We start from the raw sequence: 27,646 nt of genomic DNA, 5'->3' as shown, positions 1-27,646 counted from the left end.
CACACACACACACACACACACACACACAGACACACACACACACACACACACACACACACACAGGGAGACACAGACACACACACACAGACACACACAGACACACATGCACACACAGGGAGACACAGACACACACAGGGAAACACACACAGGGAGGCACACACACACACAGGGAAACAGACACACACACACACAGACACACACACAGACACACACACACACACACAGGGAGGCACACACACACACAGGGAAACAGACACACACACACCTTTCCTCCCCCTCCCTCTCTTTCCTCCGCTCCCTCTTTTTCCTCACGCTTCCTCTTCTCCCATTTCTCCTTCCCTTCCTTCAATCCCTTACTACATTCCCTCCCCTGTCTCTCTTTGCCTCCATCCCTCCATCCCTCCCTTTTTTTCTTTCTCTCTCTCTCTTTCTCTACTCCCTCTCTTTCCCTGGCCGCCCAATGGGGAGTCTGGCGGGCCCGGTGTAGCGTGGATTGGCAGCGTTGGCGCTGCCGTGTGAGTTGAGGGGCGGGAGGGAGGGAGGGAGGGAGCGAGGTTGCCGCGGCAGCCGGAAGCGCAGCACTCGCAGACGGCGCACAAAAGCGCTGACACCCGCTGCCCGGGACCGACGCGCTTCCCCAATCCGTGCAGATCGCTGTCATGTGGCGCAAAGAGGCAAACTGTGCAGGGACTGAAGACAGCGTGAGAATCCTGTCTTCAGCGTGAGAGCGTGAGAATTGGCTGAAATGCGTGAGTGTCACGCTGAAAGCGTGAGAGTTGGCAACCCTGATAATATTGATGTGTGTAATATTGATGTGTACAATACTTGATGGAGTAAAGAGGAAAGACTCATTCCCCTTGGCAGATTCAGCAACCAGTGGGCAAATATTTAAAGTAATCAGAGGAAAGAATAAAGGGAAGATGAGGATTGTTTTTTCACCAAGAGGGCAGTGTAGTTGAGAATTCATTGCTCGAAAAGATGGTAAATGCAGAAACCTTCATCACATTTTAAAAGGTAGTTGCACGAGCACTTGAAGAGTCATGACCTTCCAAGGGCATTGGACAAAGTGCTGGAGATGTTATTGTACTTGGTCACTCTTTATCTGCGCTTGTATACATGCTGTGCCAAATAGGCTCTTTCTGGATTAGAATCAAATAAAAGGCATGAGACGCATGTCACCTCCCTATGTCCTTATTATTAATGACCCTCTACTCTCTGGCTCTGCTCCTTGTCCACACTGGCACCAAATGCCTTTCCTTCCATTTGGATCCTTTGTTCATAAATTCTAGGAGCAGAATTAGGCCATTTGGCCCATCCATCAAATCTACACCTACATTCAATCATGGTCGATACAAATTTCCCTCTTGACCCTATTCTCCTGCCTTCTCTCCATAACCCCTGACCACCTTACACACACTTTGTGTAATGAATAATGATGGATGGGATTTATATAGCGCCTTTCTAGAATACTCAAGGCGCTTTACATCGCATTATTAATTCACTCCTCAGTCACACTCGGTGGTGGTAAGCTTCTTCTGCCCTGGGGCAGACTGACGGAAGCGTGGCTGCCAATCTGCGCCTACGGCCCCTCCGACCACCACCAATCACTCACACACATTCACACACAGGCAAAGGTGGGTGAAGTGTCTTGCCCAAGGACACAACGACAGTATGCACTCCAAGCGGGATTCGAACCGGCTACCTTCCGGTCGCCAGCCAAACACTTAGCCCATTGCGCCACCTGTCACAGCATTTTACCTTGCCTTTCTCTTCAATCTGTTCCAGATGTTCAATCTATCCTAAAGTTTGCAATGATTTGCGATCACTACTCTGTGTTGGGAATTCTGCCTGCCCCTTTGATAAGATTGTATATCCATGTGTCCACCCTTATCCAGTGGATTTCCATGTTTTTTCCCACTGTTCATCCATTTTACAAGCCTGAGATGCACAACATACCTTTCTCATTATTTAATTAATCCTAATCCTTAACTCTTCTGTCCCAGTGTTTGCCTCTGCTTCTCGATTGATTTGTTAATACTTGTTCTATTTCCCTGAACCAGAGTTGGTTCATTTCCCTCCTTGGGTAAATTAGTCCTGCTGCTGCTGCTGCTGCTGCTGCTGCCTTTAATCCTGTACGCTGCCCCCGAGCTTCTCTCTAATAAACTCTGCTACTTTCTTCACTCTAGTTTTTGTTGTACCAATAATAATCCTGCTCTTTGCCTCTATTATTATATTACCTTTAATTCTATTTGCCTTAAACGCTGGGGGACAGAAGGAAGTCCTTTAAAAACAAGTCCTGATTCTGTACACATGATCCGTCACACTGGGTTCCTCTCTAACACTGCCTTATGGTGTACTCTGAAGTCTGCAAATGTCCTCTGTCCTGATGTTCTATCTATTCCTCCTCCAACTTGCACTTATCCAGATACTCACATATACCCTGTCCAACAGTTTTAAACATTTTTTAAATTACTTTACGATTCCCTATTCTGCTTCACGGAGCAGTGGAATGTTTGGCAGGGACATTGTGGGCCGAAGGGCCTGTTCCTCTCCTGTACTATTGTATGTTCTACGATGCTGTTTGTCCCTGTGCACAAATCCTGATTCTGTCTGAACTCTTTTCCTGAGTTTCTATCTGCCCCTTAGTTTGGACACGAGTCCCGATTCTATATAAAAACTCTACTCCAGTATTTCATCCCTTCCCTCTGTTTATCCTTGGGTCCCGGTGCGATATTGCAACTCTGTCCCTGGATTTCTGATGTAGTGTTTTAATCCCCATTCCAAACCTTGTACTCTGCGTCTGGATTTCTCTCTGCTGTCGGCATTAGATATGATTCTGGGCTTTCGGTCTGTGTGCATTTTACTTTACACAAATCTTGATACCTCGCTGGTTGAGTGCGTGAGTCCTGATCCCCCACATGTAAGCTCTGTCCACACACACACACTAATGTCTCCCTCCCTCTTTGCTCGAGTCCTGATCCTGGGTTGAGTGTGGATCTGTGGCGTGTGTTGCCTGCTGCCCCTGGGTCTGCTCACGGCCTGTGGCTGATGTTGACTGTGTGATAGTGCCAGATCAATGCGCTGGCATGGTGGAGGTGATGGTGGTGGCGGCAACGGCGGCAGTGGCAGCAGTAGCAAGCAGCTGCTCGCCCTTCCCTCCGACTTTCGCCATCCCATTGTCGTTCCCCCCCCCCATGCAGAACGCCAGCATTTTAAACACCAATGCCGCGGGACGCCTGCAAACCTAGATCCGCTTCTTCAAACACAGAGCAAATGTAAACAGCTTAAAAAAAAACTTTCTTTAAAAAAAAAAGCTTGCACGATTGGTTGTTGTATGATGATCGCTCATAATCGGACCTTTGAGTGGAGTTGATGAAGAAACAGTGGGATATATATGAAAAAGAACCATCGTTTCACGCAGCTTAACACTGTGTTGAACTCTGGAAGACGCTGGCTTGCAATGAGTTAGTTATCACAACCTTATTTTTGTTGTTTTCAGTGGCTTTATTTATTTCCGACGTAAGATCGTCGCTTCTCTGCCCTGTGCAATTTTCCTCGTATGTGTGTGTTTATATATTGCTGGCTGTTGCACGCACACTCGCACACCTACAGAAGCAGAGGGGAGAAAAGTTGTCCTGGCTAATTGTTTTGTGCCGAGGATGGGGGATTTCGTAGCCCCCGCGGCTGCGAACGGCAACAGCCCGGCGGCGATGGCCGGTAACGGGGGCAGCGGTATCCCCAAACACAGCACCGTGGTGCAGAGGCTCCGACAACGGATCGAGGGCTTCAGGAAACACCACAACAACTGCGAGGTGAGGCGGCAGCAAGCCCAGGCTCAACAGATTGAACTGGACCGCCAGGAGACCTTGACGCTCCACCAGAGGTGCCTGGAGCTGAAGGCGAAGAAGACGGGCAAGAGCAAGCAGGACGGCGCTTACAGGAACAAACTCTGCGAGTCTGACCCTCCGGCCGCGCTGGCCGCCCTGCCGGCGGTCACGGATCAGAGGACCAGCACTCTGATCGCGGTAAGACCAAACTTTCCCAAGTCTGCTCGCGTTTAAAGGTCCACACAGACTCCCATGCTATTGGTCATTGGTGGGCCGAGGGGGGTGGTGGGGTTATTGTCGGTGGGGAAACCCCGAGGGAGAGACCCTTTATAGCGAGAATGTTCTTGTCTTCTTCAATATATATCATGTGAGGAGTTACAAACTCGCTTTAATGTTGAGAAAATGGGAGCCATCAAACTTGTTGGAGCATTTGCAGTGGGTTGCAGTTGGAATAATTCAGTCACCTGACACTTGATTTAAGACTCCCTCCCTCACATCGCCTTTCCTTGGCAATTGTGCAGGTCCGGCTCGGCTCGGCTCGGCTCTCGGGTTCATTGTGCTTGCCTTTCGCTTTCTGTACTGAGCGGCTTTTATTCAGATCGCATCTCCTGCAACATTGAGCTCATCGCTCTCCCCGACAGGAAACCCGACAACCAGTGAAACAACAAAGTGTGAAACTTTTACCCCCACCCCCTGCAAATGTTCACCCCCCACGTTTTTCCTGATCTTATTATATATATATATATATATACGTGTATACGAAACCCCGTGGTTCTGGCTGTTTTACCGCTCCAACCATCGATCCAAGATGTTTTAAACACTCCTATCTATGTACTATCGTTTCCTGCCCCCATAGTAAGGGGAGTTGTGCTGCGATTTGTATTTAAAGAGATGGGCGTGATTTGGTTGATGGACGGAGGAGAGGAGGAAGCATTGAAAGATGCATAAGTGGGGGAGAGAGCGTTCCGTCCGACAGACAGACCAGTCTTGGTTTAGCCACGGCTGAAAGCTGACTGTCCCCAACATGTTGTTGATATTGACTCAGATTAGAATACTTCGCTCTGTGTGTGTGTGTGTGTGTGCCCACACGTATTTGCTTATGCGACATGTGTACAGTAACCTATCCTCGCCTGCCTTGCACTCGTACATGTGTGAAATAAGCGATACAAGGAAGTCGAGTAGGAAAACATTTGGAAAAGACATGGCCGTTAGCGGCGGAGAGGCTTCAGGAGGGAATTTCAGGGGGGGGGTAAAGAGCGGAGTGAAGGGATAGGAAGGGCTGGGGATGACAGCACAGGAGATCTGGGGAAAGGAGAGTGTGTATTCGAGGGCTGTATGTATCGATGTTGAACGAGGAGGTAGAGATTTGCAGAGGAAGGTGGTAGTGGGAGACAAGGCTGAGGTGAAGGCAGAAGCGATAACTGGTGCAGTTTGGCAAGGCTAGAACGAACCTTGCCTGTTGTGTGGTATCTTCCCCGTCATTGGACAATAATGGCAAAGCATCTCACAACCAATACTTTACAGTACATTTGAAGTATAATTGATATTTTAAGGACAAATATGGCGGTTAATAACGTGGTCTTTACAAAGAGTAATGAGACGAGTAACTATGTAATATCTGTTTGAGAGATAAATACAGGGCAAGCCACCAGAATATACCCCAGTCTCATTCCAGCAGGCTGTCAAAATCTTTAATTAAAATGTTATTTAAACAGTAGTACCTTTGACAATGCAGTACTCCCTTAGTCCTGCATTAGATTATTTGCCTGTATTTTGACCTTGCAACCATTCGCAGTAGAAGGCCGAACAGACAGTTTCAACTGTTGGGTTAAATAATGTGGTGATAGGCCTTTGCAGTTGAATGAACTGTACAAGGTAGAGATCAAGGAGGATGAGAAGAGATCATTCTTTGCAATTGTGGAGATTATTGTTAGTGGTTTTAGAAAGAATCATATTGGGGCTACGAGAATGCAGAAAGGTACATGCAAAGCAGATTTACAGGGGGGGGGGGGGGGGGAGCACAGACCTTGGGGGTGTGACCACATTCTAGGGTCTTGGATCAGAAAATAAAATGTTGGAGATGGGATATTAGCTAATGAATTTAGAGGTTAATTGAGGAAGTGATGCTCTTGGTAGGTTTGAAAGGGAGAAGGACAGGATCTGACAAGAATGATCTATTTATGATGTCTAATTACGATGAAAGGCAGGAAGCGAGCTCGAGTGATTACTTGTATATTGGGAAGGTGTCGAAGAAACACAAAGTAGGAATTGGGGATAAGATTAGTTTGGTGAAACCAGTGGGAAGAGATTGTCAAGAGACAGGTGCTTCGAGCTGATGTACAGAGATGGATCTAGTGATAAGTCTGCCTTCGTAGGACAGAAACAGGAGATAAAATATATAAGCATATAAGATTGTTAAGGGCTTGGACACGCTAGAGGCAGGAAACATGTTCCCGATGTTGGGGGAGTCCAGAACCAGGGGCCACAGTTTAAGAATAAGGAGTAAGCCATTTAGAACGGAGACAAGGAAACACTTTTTCTCACAGAGAGTGGTGAGTCTGTGGAATTCTCTGCCTCAGAGGGCGGTGGAGGCAGGTTCTCTGGATGCTTTCAAGAGAGAGCTAGATAGGGCTCTTAAAAATAGCGGAGTCAGGGGATATGGGGAGAAGGCAGGAACGGGGTACTGATTGGGGATGATCAGCCATGATCACATTGAATGGTGGTGCTGGCTCGAAGGGCCAAATGACCTCTACTCCTGCACCTATTGTCTATTGTCTAAAATAGCCGAAGCAGCTGGCCTGATGGTCTTTAGTCATAGATAAATCCATGTGCTTATTATGATCTTACAATTATTGGTGGAGGTGAGAGTGGAGAGGTAGGGGAGTGGTTCCACAGCCGGACAGTAGATGAGCTATATCTATTCCCACCCTGCAGCGATGAGTCTTTCTGGGTGAGGAGAATGAAGATTTCTGGAGATTCATGTGATTTGATCGGATAGTGGACAGCAGAGGCATTTCTGGAGGAGCCACAGCCAGTTTGTATCCCTGTAAGGAATAAAACCAGGGCCAGAACCAGAGATTAATGATGGGGATGGGGAGAGAGTGAAAGTTTAATGGAATGTGCCCTTAACCTGGAGATATTTGAATGACATATTGTGATGAGCAGAACATGAGCTAAATGATTGGCAATGTGGAGAGAGCAATTTGAGGCGATGAGGTTATTCACCAACAATGTAGGAAATTCCTGAATAATAAAGATAAATTCCTAAATTCTGCACTCTACCGCTCCCTCTCCCCAGATGCAACAAGGACAGAGTTCCCCTGGTCCTCTCCTTTCACCTCACCAGCTTCCACATCCAACACATTATCCTCCGACATTTCCGTCACCTCCAACGTGATCCCACCACTAATCACATCTTCCCATCTACACCCTTTTCAGCCTTCTGCAGAGAGCCCTCCCTCCATAACATCTTGGTTCACTCATCCCTTCCCACCGAAACCTCCCCATTCCCCAGGTATCTGCCCTTGCAACCACAAGAGGTGTAACACCTGTCCTTATATCTCCTACCTCAACACCATCCAGGGACACCGGTGGTCCCGATGTGGGCTCCTGTACATTGGCAAGACCAAGCGTAGACTCGGCGATCATTTTGCTGAAAACCTTAACACTTAATCTCCCAGTTGCTAACCACTTAAGCAAAGCAAGATTTTCATTGTCCTATACAGGGACACATGACAATAAACTCACTTGAACTTTAAACTCCCCTCCTCATTCTCATACTAACCATTTTGTCCTGGGCCTCCTCCTTTGCCAGAGTACAGCCACATGCAAATGCAGGTACAGCACCTCGTATTTCACCACCAACCCAGCCACCAACCCAGTGGTAGAACATTAAATTCTCCCATTCCAACTAACCTACAAATACCTCCCTCCCCCTCCCCTCCTTTAATTCTGGGGCTATGACCTCTAGTCCTAGACTCTCCCACTAGTGGAAACATCCTCTCCACATCCATCCAGCCATAGCTTCAGAATTAAAGAACGATCTTTTAGGAAGGAGATGAGGAGAAAGTTCTTTAGTCAGAGTGAGGTGAATCTGTGGAATTCTTTGCCACAGATGTCCAGTGGATATTTTTAAGGCTAAATAGATAGATTCTTGATTAGTACAGTGGTCAGAGGTTGTGGGGAGAAGGCAGGAGAATGGGGTTAGAAGGGAGAGATAGATCAGCCATGATTAAACGGCAGAGTAGACTTGATGGACCGAATGGCCTAATTCTACTCCTATCACTTATGACCCGCTGAGTTACTCCAGCATTTTGTGACTATCTTTGGCATATTTGGTTCATTACATTAAAGAAAGAAATTCCAATTAGCTGCAGAATACAAACAATTTCTGGAAGTTTGAAACCAAAACGACTCGTGCTCCAAATACACTGTAGATCAGCAGTGTTAAAAGGAGCAGTAAGTTCCAAATGTAGATCCTTCATCAGGCAGTGAGTGACAAAGCCTACCAAGTTTCCATGGAAAAGGAGAGGTGACTTGACCCTTTTATCAGGTGAAAATTTGACCCTTTTATCAGGTGAAAATTTGACCCTTTCAGTGTGTAAGATAAGTGTAAAGGATGATCATCACAACAATAGGTACCATGGGCAAATGTTTCATTGTTTTTATTGAAATAGAAATAGTGTACGTTCATTTAGTGCCTTTTCCTTAACAGCAGAAACTGTTTTCAGTTAGTGGGGATGTCTACTTTCATGTGTTTATGAAATCGGAGTTTGAACATTTCCTGGGTTCATTCCAGCACCAAACATGATGATGTATGGATTTCAATTAACATTATCCATGCAATGGGTATGTATCTAATGAACTTTCACATCTTTGTATATCTTCCTCATATTTCTCACCAGGTTCTGTATTCGCTTAAAGTACAGATTCTTACAATTTACAATACACATTGCCCTTGAATCTCATGAGCTTTGGTTAGTGGCAAGATATGCACTGTCTGGCTTTACCCCGTTCTATACACAACACATTGGAAAATACACATCCTTCAGCAAATTCTAAAAGGAAACAAGCTTTATTTTTCCTTGCAGAAAAAATGGTTAGTACAGACCAACCTATGGTCAAATCTTGTTTCCCAGCTTTATGCATCTGCTAAGATGTCTTGTTTTCTCTTTGGGCACAAGTTGTTTGCTTCCTTGTATGACTAAGAATTGGGGGAAATAAGTGTGTGTATGTTTTTAATACACATTAACATCGGATCTCTTTTGCAAAAATCTTGTCGTGTAGTGTGCCTGGACTTTCAGAAAGCATTTGATAAGGTCCCACATAGGAGATTAATGGGCAAAATTAGGGCATATGGCATTGGGGGTAGAGTGCTGACATGAATACAAAATTGATTGGCAGACAGGAAACAAAGAGTAGGGATTAACGGGTCCCTTTCTGAATGGCAGGCAGTGACTAGTGGGGTATCGCAAGGCTCGGTGCTGGGACCGCAGCTATTTACAATATACATCAATGATTTGGATGAAGGGATTCAAAGTGACATTAACAAATTTGCAGATGACACAAAGCTGGGTGGTAGTGTGAACTGTGAGGAGGATGCTATGAGAATGCAGGGTGAATTGGACAGGTTGGGGGAGTGGGCAGAAGCATGGCAGATGCAGTTTAATGTGGATAAATGTGAGGTTATCCACTTTGGTTTAAAAAACAGGAAGGCAGATTACTATCTAAATGGCGTCAAGTTGGGAAAAGGGGAAGTACAATTAGATATGGGGGTCCTTGTTCATCAGTCTATGAATGTAAGCATGCAGGTACAGCAGGCAGTGAAGAAAGCGAATGGCATGTTGGCCTTTATAACAAGAGTCGAGTATAGGAGCAAAGAGGTCCTTCTGCAGTTGTACAAGGCCCTAGTGAGAACACACCTGGAGTATTGTGTGCAGTTTTGGTCCCCTAATTTGAGGAAGGACATTCTTGTTATTGAGGGAGTGCAGCGTAGGTTTACAAGGTTAATTCCCGGGATGGCGGGACTGTCATATGCTGAGAGAATGGAGCAGCTGGGCTTGTACACTCTGGAGTTTAGAAGGATAAGAGGGGATCTTATTGAAACATATAAGATTGTTAAGGGTTTGGAAACGCTAGAGGCAGGAAACATGTTCCCGATGTTGGGAGAGTCCAGAACCAGGGGCCACAGTTTAAGAATAAGGAGTAAGCCATTTAGAACGGAGATGAGGAAACACTTTTTCTCACAGAGAGTGGTGAGTCTGTGGAATTCTCTGCCTCAGAGGGCGGTGGAGGCCGGTTCTCTGGATGCTTTCAAGAGAGAGCTAGATAGAGCTCTTAAAGATAGCGGAGTCAGGGGATATGGGAAGAAGGCAGGAACAGGGTACAGATTGTGGATGATCAGCCATGATCACATTGAATGGCGGTGCTGGCTCGAAGGGCCGAATGGCCTCCTCCTGCACCTATTGTCTATTCCAAAATCTTTGGGTTCATTTCCACCGAGTAGAAAAAGTATGCTTAGCTTTCACCTTTTATCTCGAAGTACACCTTCCCCACCCAGTTGAATAGTTCACCTTTGCTGCCTTGGTCCATTTGTGGAACCTGCTGATTCATGTGCAGTTAAGGTGCTATGGTTTGTGTGCCCATATACCAGTTGAACCAATAAAGAAAGTACATGGGAGAGAGCTGAAGGTTGGGGAAGGGGGTGGGAATAAAAGCTTCAGACATAAATATCAGTAGATATTTCCATATTCTATCCAGCTTCCCAAGAAAGATTGGTATTTTCACTGACAGGAAGGAGTTCTATGTAGACAAACACCACGCCAGTGGATTGTAAACCTAATTTTGTAATCTTCCACATCTGCAATAAAAGACAAATGTGTAGAATCCCGCGCGTTGAAATCTTGTTCTGTACTTTAAAGCTGCGTTAATGGGTAGATCCACTGCCATGGTTAAAGCAACTCCTGTTCCTCTACTCGTGATGGTATACATTGGAATGTTCATCCTTGCACCTTTGTAAATGCTGTGTTACCGTGCATTCAGGGCTATTGGATTCGTCCCAAGAAAGAGCTTCAGTCACTCGGTTGTCAATGTCGTATGAATACCTGATCTCTCCACTGTGCATCTGAGCATAGGAACTATGAGTAGAAATGGATGATTAACTCTGAATTTCAGTGCTGTATTTGCTGAGTTGCCCCTCAGGATCAGGACCTGCAAGAGGGAATCTTGAGAATCAACTCTTCTCCCACAAAGATCATTGAGAGACCGACCTCTCTTTCTGTTTGGGTCAACTTTACCTCCACAGATGCTGCTTGACCCACTGAGTCCCTTCTGCAGTTAGTTTTGCGCTCTGTCAATGAGTATTCTTCATGGGTGAGTTGTGACACTGAAAGGTCCACAGTGTGAGATGACTGTGGTCTCCCACTCCCCACAATACCATTAGGAATGGGAACATGCTCAAGGGGCTGAAATGCTCAATGTTCCCATATTTGGGGCCACAGAACCCCAGCAGTTTGACTACAGTTGAATTGCTGGTCATGCCTGATCTCTGGGTCTAGTATCCATCGTATTAATTGGGCAGCCATGTGTCCATTTGCCTCAGTTTGCAATCTCTCCCTTCAACTGTTGAAGGATGTAAAACTCTGGCATGATGTTCTCCTTCCTTCAGTCTCCAACAACTTCTGCCCCACAGGTGATTCTGCACAGATTAAACTTGAAAGCCATCGGTCGGTCCATTTGGCATTGAGGTAGCTGATGACATAGAACAGTACAGCCCAGTGCAGGAACAGGCCCTTCGGCCCACAGTCTTTGTGTTGGACATGATGCCAAGTTAAACTGAGCTCATCTGCCTATACATGATCCATATCCAAATATTCCCTGCACTTCCATGTGACTATCTAAAAGCCTCTTAAACACCACTATTTTATCTGCCTCCACCCCAACCCCCAACCCTGGCAATGCGTTCCAGGCCCCCACCGCTCTGTGCACATCTCCATTAAACTTTCCCCCTCTCACCTCATAGCTTTGCCCTCTAATGTTGGACATTTCCACCCTGGGGAAAAAGATTTTGACTATCTGTCCTATTTATGCATCTCATAATCTTTGATACCTATCACATCTCAATGATTCAATGGTCCTTTATTGTCAAGGTACAGTGAAATTCTATTTATTTTTGCATACAAGCACGACCCTAGATTAAGTTCAGAGTGTATAGAAACATTCCCCTGAAACAATCAGGAGTCATCAGGTTATGGCGCCGTTTTCAAAGTCCAAGTTGCTTCCAGTGCAACTGGCTATAAAGGCTCAAGTGTTCAAGTGAGTTTATTGTCGTGTGTCCCTGATAGGACAATGAAATTCTTGCTTTGCTTCCAGTGCAACTGGCCACAAAGACTCGGTCTGATGGCTGGCGTTGCAGGGTCGGCTTGGCCAAGCAAAGTTGCGGGTTTCCTCTGTGTCACTGCAGGCTGTGTCTGGTCCATGCGTTCGGCCTCTTGAAGTGAGTCTCCCCTCAACCACCGACGTTCAATAGAAATGTCTGACATTTCAGAGAAGATGTTCGAAATATTGTTGTCTTGAAGAATCCAGTGAAGAAGTTGGAGGTAGTGTTGAGATGTCGAAGCCATGACTGTTATCTTTCTTCTCTTCACATTTCAACATTCAAAGCTCTGGGGTAATCTACAACTCCCCTCTATCCACTTCCTGTCATTACAGAAGAAACTTTGGACATCTTACCCTATCTCCCTCGGTTCAATATTCAGGCCAGAATAACCCACCCAAGAGGAGCAAGAATTTGTAAAAATAGAAACATAGAATGCTGTAAATAATGAACATCAGGTCAGACAGCATCTGTGGAGAGAGAAACAAGAGTTACCATTTTAAGCAATAACTTTTTAAATCAGAGGTTTGTGTTTGAATGTCAGTCCCAATTTGGATACTGACCACAGTTGTCACGGAAATTTAGCCGCATGATGATCAGGAAAAGCTAGACCTAGTTTTTCTGGATACTGAGTGAATTAAACAGCAGCTCCTCGGACCTTATTCCAAAATATAACTTCTAGCCCACAGCCTGTCCAGTCTTTCTCCTCTTCATCCATCACTGACCATGGCAATCCCTATCTGCCAAACGGTGTGAGATTTCCATCATGTGCTAGAATGGCTCTACACCCCCTCCAGTCCCTTTCTCTGCCCACGTCCCAAACCCTCTTCCCAGGGTTTTTTCACAGGGTGGTGGTTGCCTGAAGATCACTGGCAGTGGTGGAGGCAGATATGATAGTTGCGTTTAAGAGTCTTTCAGATAGACACGGGGATTTGCAGGGACTGGAGGGACATGGATTGAGTGCTGGCAAGGAGATAGATTTACCTTGGCATTGGTTTCAGCACAGGCGGGGGTGGGGGGGGGGGGGGGGGGGGGCTGAAGGGTCAGTTCCTGTGCTGTCCTGAGTCAACATGGCTGATCTGGCCCTGGACTCATCTCTTCTATGCCAGTTTGACGTAGGCATCCTTTCGTTGATATTTCAAAAGTTTATTTACTTCCTTCTTTCATTATTCCCAATAATCCAGTCTCCACAATCCTCCGGGGTAAAGAATTCCAGAGATTCACCAGCCTCCACCAGAAGTAGTTACTGTGTATCTCAGTTTCAAATGACCAGCCACCAGTCTTGTAACTAAGTCCCCTGTTTGTGATTCTCTCATTCGTGAAGACGTCTCGACACCTGCCCTCAGGATATATCGGACATGTGCTCTTGCATTCCCCACACCCTCCAGATGCTGCCCGTCCTGGCTAAAGGTGTACTACTACTGTGGGCCTGTTACATCCTTGCTTGAAAGCCAACCATAACCAGTTCCCATACTGAGAGCAGCCACTATCTAACACAGCAGCAGATGCATTGGGAACTTTCTCTTGTAATCAGTGGGTAGAACTTTGGTGGGAGATCCACAGAACCCTTGCGTCTACATGGACATGGAGATAGGAAGAAGCTTTCATGTTAATGCTCCGCTGTAAATCTAGATCATCAGTGGCCCTGCCTCACATCATTTAACTGCTTCTGCCGGCAATAGTTGTGGCTACAACCAGGGAAGATCCAGTTAGGATTACCTTCTGCTAGTGTGGTCAGCAAGATTTTGGAAAACAAATGTAATAGTGAGATTATAATCCTGCTTCTTTTGGAACTAAAACCTCCTGGCAGCGTGGATTAGAATTGATTGCTTCTCTCTCACTGGCGATGGGAACATGATGAATCCAAAACTACTGCGCAAGAAGCCTTTGAATAATGCTGGCCGGGTTGTAACATTTTATGGACTAGATTCGTACTAATTCATCGGACAGAGCCTACAATACACATTGTTGTTTTGTTCCTTAGAAACACAGGATGTACCCTGTGCAAAGAAAGGAGTCTCCCTGTCAGAAGCAAGGGCTAAGGACAACTGCTTGCTACATGGTCACGTCGTGACTGCTTTTGTTTAGTCTTGGTTTTATTTTTAAAGTTTGTGTTTACTCCCTTTATTTGAACGTACAATCTTTCCGGGGGAGTGTTCTGTTAGCGAACACAAGAAAGTCGGTGCAGGAGTAGACTGCACAGCCCCTCAGGTCAGCCATAGTATTCAACATGACCATGGCTGGTCTGCCCCAGGCCTCAAACTCCTCATGTCACAGTCCCCCAAGTCTCTAGATTCCCCAATCTATTAAAAAAAATTCTACCTCCTCTTTAAATACCTCCAAAGATTTAGTCTCCACAATCGACACAGAGGTAGTGTTGCTGCCTTACAACGCCAGGGACCCTGGCTTCGATTCTAACTTCGAGTGCTGTCTGTGCAGAGTTTGTACGTTCTCCTGAGTTTGTACGTTCTCCTGTGACTTTTCCTCCCTATTATTTTTTCCCAGGATCTCCAGTTTCCATCCACACTCCAAAGACGTACAGGTTTTTAGACTAATTGGCTTGGTAAAATTGTAAATTGTCCCTAGTAGGAAAGTGTTAGTGTGCGGGGATCACTGGTCGGCACGGACTCGATGGGCTGAAGGGCCTGTTTCTGTACTGTATCACTTATAAACAAATCCTGCAGGTTAATAATTCCAGGAAGTGCTTTTGATATGAGCCTACAAAGTCAGTCTCTGCCGGCCAGTCAGTGAGAGGAAAACAATCCCAATTGAATCCTAAACTATTCACATCATTGTTTGCATGGACCATTATTTAACAATAGGGATGATGGTAATTTCTCTAATTGTAACCATAGATTATATTAGAGAACAGACCAAACCAATCTTTTGATTTCTATTGTGTCATTTGCATTCTATATCGTCGTGAAAAATTCTGGAATTCTGATGATAAATAGATATGACTTAGACTTCAGAGACACAGTGCAGACGTCAGCCTACCAAGTCCGCTCCGACCAGCAATTACTGCGTACACTAACCTACACACTAGTTTTACAACTTACCAAAGCCAATTAAGTTCCAAACCTGTACGTCTTTGTAGTGGAGGAATCCAGAGCATCCAGAGAAGACCCACTCGGTCATTGGTAGTATATACAAACTCAGTGTAGGAAGGAACTGCAGATGCTGGTTTAAACTGAACGAAGACACAAAAAGTTGGAGTAACTCAGCGTGACAGGCAGCATTTCTGGAGAGAAGGAATGGGTGACGTTTCGGGTCGAGTCCATTCTCCAGTCTGAACAAGGGTCTCGACCCGAAACGAAACATCACCCATTCCTTCTCTCCAGAGATGCTGCCTGTCCCGCTGAGTTACTCCAGCATTTTGTGTCTATGTACAAAGTCTGTACAGACAGCAGTGAGGATCGAACCCAGACCTCTGGCACTGTTAGGCAGCAACTCTACCGCTGCGCCACTGTGCCGCCCATAACTGATATTATTGTTGGTGCTCAAACCATGAATTGTCTCCGTGGTGTGAGTGAGAGCCATTGACAAGGTTCATTGAGGAAACCCACCAAGGGAGTTCTTGATGACTGTTCATTCCTCTATCACTACATCATCAGCACCAAAGGAAGATGCTGTGTGTGTGTGTGTGTGTGTGTGTGTGTGTGTGTGTGTGTGTGTGTGTGTGTGTGTGTGTGTGTGTGTGTGTGTGTGTGTGTTGCTATTAGCAGCAAGAGGCAAAATGATGCAAATTGGAGAGTGCGAATTGTGCCATTCTAATCCTCCTCAACCCATTCATCACAAGCTTTTCTGCGGGTTGATGGTCAACATCCTTGCAAATCTCACCTGAGTCGCCATTCGTTATGAATCCAAAGAGCACATTCTGGAGATGTTCAGCATCTTTTGAAGTGAGAAAACAATTGATGTTCCAGCTTCATGCCCTTTCTCTGAAACATTGTCTGGCTCCTGCTACACATGCTGCTCGGCCTGCTTAGTTTCTCTTGCACTTCCTGTTTTGATTTCTGATATCCAGCATTTGCATGAGTTTGCTTCAGGCCATTTTCTCATGTGCGATTGTGGGCAGCATTGCAAGGCTTGGGGTGGGATGGAGAGGAGTAGAGACAGAATTATCTGCCTTCAACTTGTCTTCCATGAATGTTTGCATTGTGTGCATGTTGTGCTGTTGATACTAATGCAGAAAATAGCGTAGAATTGCCTGAGAAGATCGCTTCATAGGCAGCTATAAAAATGCAGTTCAAATTGGAGCAAGTGATCAAAACATTTCATGTGTCATTGTTTTAACATGTAATATAATAAAATCCAAAAGCATTTTAAACTGTTGGATTAAAGTTCACAATCCCAATTTGTGTGAACATTTCAGTAAAAGCAGAGCAGGGTCTCGACCTGAAACGTCACCCACTCCGTCTTTCCAGCAGCGCTGCCTGTCCCAAGACAGTCAAGAGTGTTTTATTGTCGTATAGTCCCAGTAGAACAATGAAATTCTTACTGAGTTACTCCAACATTTTGTGTCAATCTAAAGCATTGTGACTGTTTTGCTTGGAATCTTTCAAACTCTCGACCAAGAACAATCAGCTTCACTGCCTCACTTGCTCGGGGACAAGTTAATTTACAGTTGAACAAAGCATTGGTTAGGCTGCACACTTGGGTTATTGATTGCATTTCTGGTCACCACACTACTGGAGAGATGTGATTACATGAGAGAGTGCCCAGAAAAGATTCACAATGATGGTGCTCCCTGGACTGCAGGATTTAAGTTATGAATGATTGGATAGGCTGGGTCTGGTTTCCCTGGAGATGGGATGGCTGAGAGGGACACGATAGAGGTATATAAAATTGCCAGAAGCAGATATAGGCTAGGTAACCAGAGGCTGTTTGTCCTGGTGGGATTGCCTAAAGCTGGAGGGCATGGTTTAAGATGGGGGTGGGGGGAGTTTTAAAGCAGACCTAATGGGTGAAATTTTGAAACAAAGTGTAGTTGGTATTTAGAATGAGCTGCCAGCGGAGGTGACAGCGACAGGAACAGCTACCACCTTTAAGAGGCATCTGGACAGGCACTTGGAATGAATGCAGACAAGTGGATAAGCATCGGCAGGCATAAGGGTTGGCATGGATGTATTTGGCTGAAGAGCTGGTTCCTATGCTGTACAACTTTGACTAAATCAACCAGTTGGATTCTTTACCCCAATACTCGAAGGAAAAGATTGAGCTAATGTGTGACGTGCTCCTTAATATTTCACTCAGTTTGGCTTCAGTTGGTCAACAGTGGGATTTCACTTGTACATTCAAGTTTACAAGGAACCCTAATCTTAGTTGACACATGCCAAGAAGCACAACTGAGGCCTGATAGCTTTGGTATCCCTTCCGTTTATTGTAAATTAACCTTTTAAAGCACAACAAATGCATGTATGGAGCCCAGAGCTCCCAATAGGTTTCTGTATAGCGTTCGTTAAATATTTACTAAACTTGTATCCTTAAGAGAACCAAACACTGTCTGAAGTAGTACAGAAACATTACCTTTCAAGTGCTGAACAGTAAATAGACAAGTGCCTGTTTCATTAGGAGTAATTATTCAGTTAATTCAAACTAAAAGAACACTGCTCCCTAGGGCCTGTTGCTGGGTAGAATATTCTCAAGTGCTCCAAGGACGTTAACCCTGCACTAATGTTGGACATTTGTCCCTGTTCCGAATTTCTTTTTTAAGATTATCTGGTGTAACAGGAATCTCTTTCCCTGTGAGTATTTTGTCTTTGGAAAGAGCACACAGACTGTACTGGAGAACAGATCCACACAACACAAGACAAGTTTGGTACTTGCAAATTCCCTCCCCCGAGCCTTAATTTAGCATGTGCCTGATTGCAATAGGAAGCCTTTAATCTGCCCTGTTCTGAAGGCTTTATGCTGTGACTAGTGGGTGGGGTGGAGCTGGTAGGATGGTTGGTCAGGGGTGTGTGTGTGGGGGCGGGTGGGAGAGGGGTTGGGGGAGGGCAATGGTGGTGGTGGTTGGTGAACTATTTCAGCAGGCACAAACGGGAGGTTGTTTTTGTTAAAAGAGTCAACAGTTCCTGTGGCTTGGAATGCTGTGGAATGTGGCTGGAGTAAGCCAGTGACCATCTTGCTTCACACCCCCACTTTCTTTACTCAACTGAAGTGAACAGCCTCTAACTGGAGCTTTCATAGCCGCCTCTACCACCATAGGCAGTAGAAAATGACTGGAAATACAGAGTGGCAAGTTTTTAGTCTTGTACATATGACACAAGGCTGAAGAGAAATAAATCTTGGTGAGCATGAATGCATAATTCAGCCTCTTACCAAAGAAATTGTGTGAAGATAGAGGCAGGTAATTGCAAGGAACATAATCGAGCAAAGATGAGTTATGTTCACTTGACAGTACGTACTTGGATTGTGCTTTATTGATTGTGTGTTATTAAGAGCTTTGCTCTAATGTGGGATTCAAGTGGTGCTTGCTACTTTATTTGAGGTGGAATGTCCTACCTAGGTGGCTGGAAATGGACCCACTGCCCCAGTTAGGAAGGGACAACTGTGTTGAGGGGGAGTCATTTGTACCAAGTTTCTCATTCCTGGCTACATAGCCTTCTATGGCCTACCATTCTCTATCATGTCCCAGCTTTTCCCTGATGTCCTAACCACCTCCAATTCCATAACTTTGCCCATAAGCTGTTTTGGCTGCTGGGATTCCCCAAGCTCCTATGCTGACCTACTACCTCTCTTCCTGCAAACACACTGCAAAACCTAAGATAGACCAAAAATGCTGGAGGGACTCAGTGGCACAGGCAGCAATTCTGGAGAGAAGGAATGGGTGACGTTTTGGGTCGAGACCCTTCTTCAGGGAAATCTGTGGGTCGTTGCCAACTCAGATTCAGATTCAACTTTAATTGTCATTGTCAGTGCACAGTACAGAGACAACGAAATCCAGTTAGCATCTCCCTGGAAGAGCGACATAGAATATGAGCAATAAATAAATCTATTTACGTGCAAACAGTCATAATATTTTTTTCCCCTGGTGGGAGGAGTGTCCAGGGGGGGGGGTGATTGTTTGTCACCGAGGTACAGTGTTGAGTAGAGTAACAGCCGCAGGGAAGCTGTTCCTGGACCTGCTGGTCCGGCAACGGAGAGACCTGTAGCGCCTCCCGGATGGTAGGAGGGTAAACAGTCCATGATTCGGGTGAGAGCAGTCCTTGGCGATGCTGAGCGCCCTTCGCAGACAACGCTTGCTTTGGACAGACTCAACGGAGGGGAGCGAGGAACCGGTGATGCGTTGGGCAATTTTCACCACCCTCTGCAATGCCTTCCGGTCGGAGACAGAGCAGTTGCCATACCATACTGTGATACAGTTGGTAAGGATGCTCTCGATGGTGCAGCGGTAGAAGTTCACCAGAATCTGAGGAGACAGATGGACCTTCTTCAGTCTCTTCAGGAAGAAGAGACGCTGGTGAACCTTCTTGATCAGAGTTGAGGTATTGTGGGTCCAAGAGAGGTCATCGGAGATGTTGACCCCCAGGAACCTGAAGCTGGAAACACGTTCCACCTCCGTCCCGTTGATGTGGATGGGGGTGTGCGTGCCGCCCCTAGACTTCCTGATGTCTACAATGAGCTCCTTGGTCTTCTTGGAGTTAAGGGCCAGGTTGTTGTCAGCGCACCATGCTGCTAGGAGCTGGATCTCCAGTCCAGCTGGGTTGAGACTCTTCTTCAGACTGAGAGTCGGGGGAGAGGGAGACATAGAGATATGGAAGGGGAAGGTGTGAAAACTCAGATCAAAGCAGATGATAAGGAATTGAAGAATGGTTATTTGTGAGTTATGGGGAAGGTGACAAGGAATCAGTAATCAGTGAAGACATTGTGGATTTTTACCCCTCTTCCCATTTCCACACTGACCTTTCTGTCCTGGGCCTCCTCCATTCTCAGATTGAGGCCACATGCAAATTGAAGGAACAACACATCATAATTTGCTTGGCAGTGGTATGAATATTGATTTATCTAATTTCAGATAACCCTTACATTCCCTCTCTTGCCGTCCCCCCTCTCCCCCCCCCCCCCCCCAAAATCCTGGTCATCCTGATAGTTTCACTGTACGTATCCCTTCATTATCACCTCTTCCACAGCCAACAATGGCCCATTGTGGGCTCCACCTTTCATTGGTCTTTGTGCCGGCTCGGATTTGCTCTGCACCTTTTCATTCCTCTTGTTTCTCTCTCCCCTGACTGTCGGTCAGTCTGAAGAAGGGTCACTATCCAAAACTTCACCTCTTCCTTTTCTCCAGCGATGCTGCCTGACCTGCTGAGTTACTCCAGCATATTGTGTCTTTCTTTGGTGGGAACCAGCATCTGAAGTTCCTTCCTACACATTGTGGATGGTTTAGTTGGGATTTTTCAAAACTCACTTGATCCAGAGATTGTTTCTCAGACTGAAAAATTGCTGTTCATACCAGATGTATGGAAGTAGAACGTATAGAATGTTGGTGGATGATATTGAAAACTTCTCCATGTTTGTTGAAACTCTGCTGTGTAAATGGACACTTTGTTGTAGGTTAGTTTTTGTGTCAATTTGTAAATAGAAACATAGAAAATAGGTGCAGGAGTAGGCCATTCGGCCCTTCGAGCCTGCACCGCCATTCAATATGATCATGGCTGATCATCCAACTCAGTATCATGTACCTGCCTTTGCTATATTTAAGAGGGAGTCAGATGTGGCCCTTGTGGCTAAAGGGATCAGGGGGTATGGAGAGAAGGCAGGTACAGGATGCTGAGTTGGATGATCAGCCATGATCATATTGAATGGCGGTGCAGGCTCGAAGGGCCGAATGGCCTACTCCTGCACCTATTTTCTATGTTTCTCTCCATACCCCCTGATCCCTTTAGCCACAAGGGCCACATCTAACTCCCTCTTAAATATAGCCAATGAACTGTGTCCTCAACTACCTTCTGTGGCAGAGAATTCCACAGATTCACCACTCTTTGTGTGTGAAAAAAAATGTTTTTCTCATCTCGGTCCTAAAAGACTTCTCCCTTATCCTTAAACTGTGACCCCTTGTCCTGGACTTCCCCAACATCGGGAACAATCTTCCTGCATCTAGCCTGTCCAACCCCTTAAGAATTTTGTAAGTTTCTATAAGATCCCCCCCTCAATCTTCTAAATTCTAGTGAGTACAAGCCGAGTCTATGGTTTAGTTTAGTCCATCCACACATTGCGCAGTCTCGGCAAGGCCACCAGCATAATCAAGGATGCGTCTTGACCCGGACACTCCCCTCGCCCATCAAGGCAAGAGGTACAAAGGTTTGAAAAGGCACACCTCCAGATTCAGGGAATGTTATCAAGCAACTGAACCATCCTATCACAAACTAGAGTGTGGTCCTCACCTGCCATCTATCTCATTGGAGACCCTTGGACTATCTTTAATCAGACTTTACTGGACTTTATCTTGTACTTAGCGTTATTCCCTTTATCCTGGATCTGTAGATTGCTTGATTGTAACCGTGTATAGTCTTTCCGGTGACTGGATAGCACGCAACAAAAAAAGCTTTACACGTGACAATAAACTAAATTGTTTACATATGTCCTGGTAAATGAAAAAAATCTCTTTTTAATTAACTTGCACCAAGTGTTGATAGTTGTTATTTCTAGACGATACCATTGTATTTAGCGTTATTATGTGCTCACAACACCACACTCTGTTGTTCAAATTGGGGTATTGTAAACTATAGTTGCTGCCATGTAGGTACTGACGGAGGGTGGGTGAAGTGCTGTTTGATTCTGATTCGACAACATTGCCACATTTGTTGTTGACAGGTTTCCTTTTGGAGAAGCTTAAATCTATATTGCATGTGACATGGTTTACAAAAGAAACAAGTCAAGAAGTATACAGGTTTGTAGATTAATTGGCTTGGTATAAATGTAAACATTGTCCCTAGTGTGTGTAGGATAGTGTTAATGTGCGGGGATCACTGGTCAGTGCGGGTCTGGTGGGCTGAAGGGCCTGTTTCCGTGCTGTGTCTCTAAACTGAACTAAACTACAAGTAGTGGCTAGTTAACATCAAATTTGATTCTTAAAAGGTTGCATTAGAAGCATTAGATGCAGAGGTGAGGTTTGGGGTAAAGTGGTTCTGTTGCTTTAAGGTCCTGGGAAGAGTTGGAATTTGAGCAGGAGACTACACAATATGCCTTGATTTCAGCACTGTCGGGGTGTACTTACAGCATGAAAGGAACAAGGCAAGATATTTCAGAGAGGTAAAGATCATAAACTGTTTCAGTAGCATGAGGAGAGATGAGAAAAAAGTTTGCATTGAGAAAACTCGTAAGGCAGTTTGACCTTTTTCAATTTCCCTTGAGCTGTCCTATTGGTTAAGTTGTCCTTTTAGCAGAATGCCACTTCCAATTCACTTCAAATCAGATTTGGCCAGCTGGCCACATATTGCCCCACTTAACCTGGCCAAGGCCATTCTAAGTGGCAGCATTCAGCAATTGCACCACTTAAATAACTTTCCTTAACTGGAGTGCTCACTTGCATGGTGTATTAACCAATCCTATATAACCTTTATTATTATAGTCTAAGCACCATCATTGAACTGAAGAATGGCACATCTTTCCCTCGGGGTAACCTATCTGCACTTGATACCTCACAGGAATAGAGTAGCTCCTTCAAACTGCGCTACAGTTTAGTTAATTTATTTCTGTACCTCACTCCATTATTTAGATGCTAAAGACTTTAGACATACAGTGCGGAAACAAGCCCTTTCGCCCACGGAGTCCGCGTTAACCTGTGATTACCCCGTCCACTAGCACTATCCTATACACTTGGGACAATTTACAATGTTATCAATGCCATTTAACCTACAAACCTGTATTTGTTTGGAGTGTGGGAGGAAACCGGAGCACCCGGAGAAAACCCCATGTGGTCTCGCACAGCTCCATACAGACAGCACCCACCCACATTTAGGATCAAACTCGGGTCTCTGGCAGTGTAAGGCAGCAACTCTACCTCAGGCACAGTGGAATTCATTGCCTTTCACACCATAACCTTTTGCCTGACATAACATTGAAAGGTCTCATTCATCCAGCATCCACTGTCTGATTTTGTGCTATTTTGTGGTTCTAGCAATAGAGGGAGGCCATTCAGCCCTCTGTGCAAGAAATCCTTACTCAAAAGACCAGCCTCAGTTGATAGCAGCCATGGTGGTGGCCCTAGAAAATGAGCAGTGGTTCCTTTAGCAAACCACAGTAACCTCTGGAAGTAATATGTGGAGTGCAGTCGTGAGTGGCAGGAACACATTGTCATGCATTTCTGCAACCTCTGGGATTTTATGTCACACGTTGTAGAAAGTGGAATATCAAGATGCCTATCACAGTTGTTTACACTGTGGCTACTTTTTGTAATGACGATATACCAAGGGTCTCTTGATCTAGAATGTAGAACAATTCAAATTCTTCTGAAACTATCAGCAGCCTCTAACCAGCTAAAGTGCGGTCCTGATCTCCCACCTACCTTACCGGAGCCCTTTGAACTATCTTTAATCGGACTTAATTAGACTTTATCTTGCACTAAGCCTCATTCCCTTGTTCCTGTACACTGCAGATGTCTTGATTATAATCATGTGTAGTCCTTTTGCTGACTGGATAACACGCAACATATAAGCTTTTCACTGTACCCCAGGATATGTGACAATAATAAAACGATACTCATTCAAATTGTTTGAAACAAATCTAACATTTTTTATCCATGAAGCAATTAAATATTAATTGAAATCTTAAACGTGTGATTGTGTACTTTTCATAAATGCAAACCCTCCTGCATTTTCGATCCGAGCCATCTCTCCGTATTATGGAAGGCATTGGGCAAAACCTGTGATGTATTTTGCTGTGCAGGGCATGATTGACATCACATCTGTGAAGTTGTAAATGCCACAGCTGTCAGAACCAGATGTTTCTATAAGACCATAAGGAACATGGGACATAGGAGCAGAATAAAACCATTCAGCCCATCAAGTCTGCTCCGCCATTCGATCATGCCTGATCTATTTTTTCCTTTCAACCATCAACCTTGCCTTCTCCCTGTACCCATTGGCGACCTTATTAATCAGGAACCTATTAAACTGTGCTTTAAAAATACCCAATGTCTTGACCTCCACATCCTTCTCTGGCCACGGATTTAACAGATTTATTACCCTCCGGCTAAAGAAACTCCTCTTCTCTGTTGGGTTGAGGCTGGTCTTGTGTAATGTATCCGTGGGGTTAATCTTCCACAATTTAGATTCCTGCTTTAGCTCTCTGTCGGCCCCTAGTATCTTCATCCTCCTGCTGCCACATTTTCCCCTGGCACCTTCCTTCACCCCCATAATCACCCTGGAGTACACTCCCATTTCTCTCCTCCCTCCACCAATCCTAAACATCTTGAGTCTCAAGAAGTGTCCTGACCTGAACCGATGTTTTTGTTAATGCAGCCTGACCTGCTGTGTCCCTCCAGTTCTTTTGTAATCCCACTCATCATCCCATCCCCAACTATCTTCTGGGCAAAATTGTCTTCAGCAATCTCCACTCCGTGACAGTGGGAGATGGCATGAGAAGGGCCATGCAGAAAACATTGGATGTGGGACTGGTAGCACACTGGGGCCTCTGGGGCTTTACATGAAGACCCTTGTTGATGTAATCGTAGGCTGCATCTCTCCATGGAGCAAGGTTTCCTTGTATGGCACGTGCAACAAGCTGTAAACATGTATTTTAGAGAGGAAGCCATGAACTATTTAGTTATATGTACTGCACATTGGAAATGTTTCCTGCCATTTTGTTGGTTCACATGCTTGATCAATGGTGTTTTATCATTAATGTCTTATTATTATTAATGTTTAGTGTTTTCTGAGTCATTCGTAACTGTCACTGTATGTCTGTACAGAGGAGATTTACTAGAATGTTGCCTGGGTTTCAGCAACTAAGTTACAGAGAAAGGTTGAACAAGTTAGGGCTTTATTCTTTGGAGCGCAGAAGGTTAAGGGGGGACTTGATAGAGGTCTTTAAAATGATGAGAGGGATAGACAGAGTTGACGTGGAAAAGCTTTTCCCACTGAGAGTAGGGAAGACTCAAACAAGGGGACATGACTTGAGAATTAAGGGACTAAAGTTTAGGGGTAACATGAGGGGGAACTTCTTTACTCAGAGAGTGGTAGCTGTGTGGAATGAGCTTCCAGTGAAGGTGGTGGAGGCAGGTTCGTTTTTATCATTTAAAAATAAATTGGATAGTTATATGGATGGGAAAGGAATGGAGGGTTATGGTCTGAGCGCAGGTATATGGGACTAGGGGAGAATACATGTGTTCGGCACGGACTAGAAGGGTCGAGATGGCCTGTTTCCGTGCTGTAATTGTTATATGGTTATATGGTTATGTCATGTTGTTACTTGTGGGCGGAGCACCAAGGCAAATTCCTTGTATGTGAATACTTGGCCAATAAACTAACTTACTTAATAAGACCCAATGTTAATCATTTGTTGGAATACTTGGAGTGCTAAATTGCGGAACACCACAGATATTTTACAAGAGTACTGATGAAGTGTTCGTCAACCTCATACCTATTTCTCAATTCCAGAGGTGCAGAAGTTTCTCAGACCTGCTGAGTTTTCCAACATTCTTTGTTTTTAGTTCAGATTTCCAGCATCTGCAATTTAAAAAAAAATTAATTCAATGTTAATCTTGCCTATCAGATGGAAACTGTGCAAGTGGGCTGCTTAAAAATGCACGGCCTCCTTGTGTTGTGTTCCTTTATCAGCAGAATCTTTGCAGATGCCCCAACCTGCCATCATGAGGCGGGCAGGGATGTTTAATACTTGTGTGAATCATGTTTCTGTTTTGTTAATGAAATTCGGATGTGATTTTAACTGGACGTGAGCAGAGAAGCCACAGACAAGAGAGCCATCAAGTGAATACCTTTACCTGTTGTGTCAGCTGGAAGCCCCGTGAGAAATATCATACCTACCATGACCCTGTCATAACTCTGTCACCACTACTGAACTCCTTTTTAGATGGCCAGCAGCATCTCGAATCTGCACTATTAAATGTAAGCATTCTGAGTCAGAAAATTCACTTTTCTAGAAATTGGATTGAACCTTTTTCAGCTCCTGTGCCGTGTACTGAGCTAACAGCGAATATAAACCCATGAAAAAATGAGTGGAAGCATGATGGTGATTTACCCTCAGAATCACACACCAAAACGGAGCAGGACAGGGTCAGCTATCTGTATGCGACTTCCAACCGCTAGTGGCGTGTCTTTCTGAGGAGACTATCACTCCCTAAAGGCACATGTCCACAGCAACACCACATGTTTTGGCTGCTACAGAGGAGAGAGGTTGCAGGAATGAAGAGAGAGAGAGAGGGAGCTCCCAGATTTAGTGAAAGAGATCAAATGTCATCATCAAATGGTGGTGCAGCGGTAGAGTTGCTGCCTTACGGTGTTAGAAACCCAGTTTGATCCTGTTGTATTCCTGATCACGTGCTGTCTGGACCTTCTCCCTGTGACCGTGTGGGTTTTCCCCGGTGCTCCGGTTTCCTCCTACACTACAAAGAGTTAATTGGCATTGGTTAAAATAGTAAATTATCCCTAGTGTATAGTGTGTGCAAGTGTAATGAGGATCGCTGGTCGGTATTGGCTCAGTGGCCGAAGGGCTTGTTTCAGCCCTTAGGAAGCTGACATTGTCATAGGTTATACAGCAGGGAACCAGGCCATTTAGCCCAATGAGTCTGCTCTGACCATCAGCCAACCTTTTACATGAATCCTACACTAATTCCATTTTATTCTCCCTACATTCATATCATTTTGCTTCTCAGCAACATATTTGGGGCAATTTAGAGTGTGCGACTAGCCTACAAATCTGCATGTTGTTGTGACGAGGGAAGAGACCAGAGTATCTGTGTTCACAGGGATAATGTGCACAATTGGCAGAGATGGCACTGGAGGTTCAGATTGAACCCAGTTGCTGGACCTGCAAGCACTTGCTCTAACAGCTCTGTCTCTTAAAAAAAAACACCCCAATGGAGGCAGATTTCAATGCCTAAGCTGTCTTTAGACTTCAGAGATACAGCGTGGAAACAGGCCCTTCGGCCCACCGGGTTCGTGCCGACCAGCGATCGTCCCGTGCACTAGCACTTATCCTACACGCTAGGGACAACTTACAATTTTACCAAAGCCAATTAATCTCCAAACATGTACATCTTTGGAGTGTGGGAAGAAACCTGAGCACCCGAGAAAACCCACACGGTCACAGGGAGAACGTACAAACTCCATAGAGATAGCACCTGTAGTCAGAATCGAACCCGGGACTCTGGCGCTGTGAGGCAGCAACTCTACCGCTGCACCACCATGCCGCCCACTCCATCTGTGATGAGGAAGTACGGAGATAATCTGACCTTGATGTCCACACAGAGAGACATATC

At 45.2% G+C, this 27,646-nt stretch overlaps 1 protein-coding gene across 2 annotated transcripts in view; it reads left to right on the top strand.

The window, feature by feature from the left end:
* The window catches only part of maml3 (mastermind like transcriptional coactivator 3), a 517,266-nt gene that overhangs the window by 25,532 nt on the left and 464,088 nt on the right, over positions 1–27,646 (top strand). Inside the window, exon 1 of one of the 2 annotated variants that reach the window (XM_033048893.1) lies at positions 2,974–4,025. The exons of the other annotated variant lie outside the window; for it this stretch is intronic. Coding sequence (XP_032904784.1) covers positions 3,660–4,025 — 366 coding nt within the window. The 5' untranslated portion in view covers positions 2,974–3,659. Of the gene's footprint in view, positions 1–2,973; positions 4,026–27,646 lie in introns of those variants that run through there. 2 annotated transcript variants of the gene reach the window in all.

Source organism: Amblyraja radiata, chromosome 1, assembly GCF_010909765.2.
Source record: "Amblyraja radiata isolate CabotCenter1 chromosome 1, sAmbRad1.1.pri, whole genome shotgun sequence".
Taxonomy (NCBI): Eukaryota; Metazoa; Chordata; class Chondrichthyes; order Rajiformes; family Rajidae; genus Amblyraja; species Amblyraja radiata.
The sequence above is the reverse complement of the archived record's forward strand: the minus strand, read 5'-3'. Positions and strand labels throughout refer to the sequence as shown.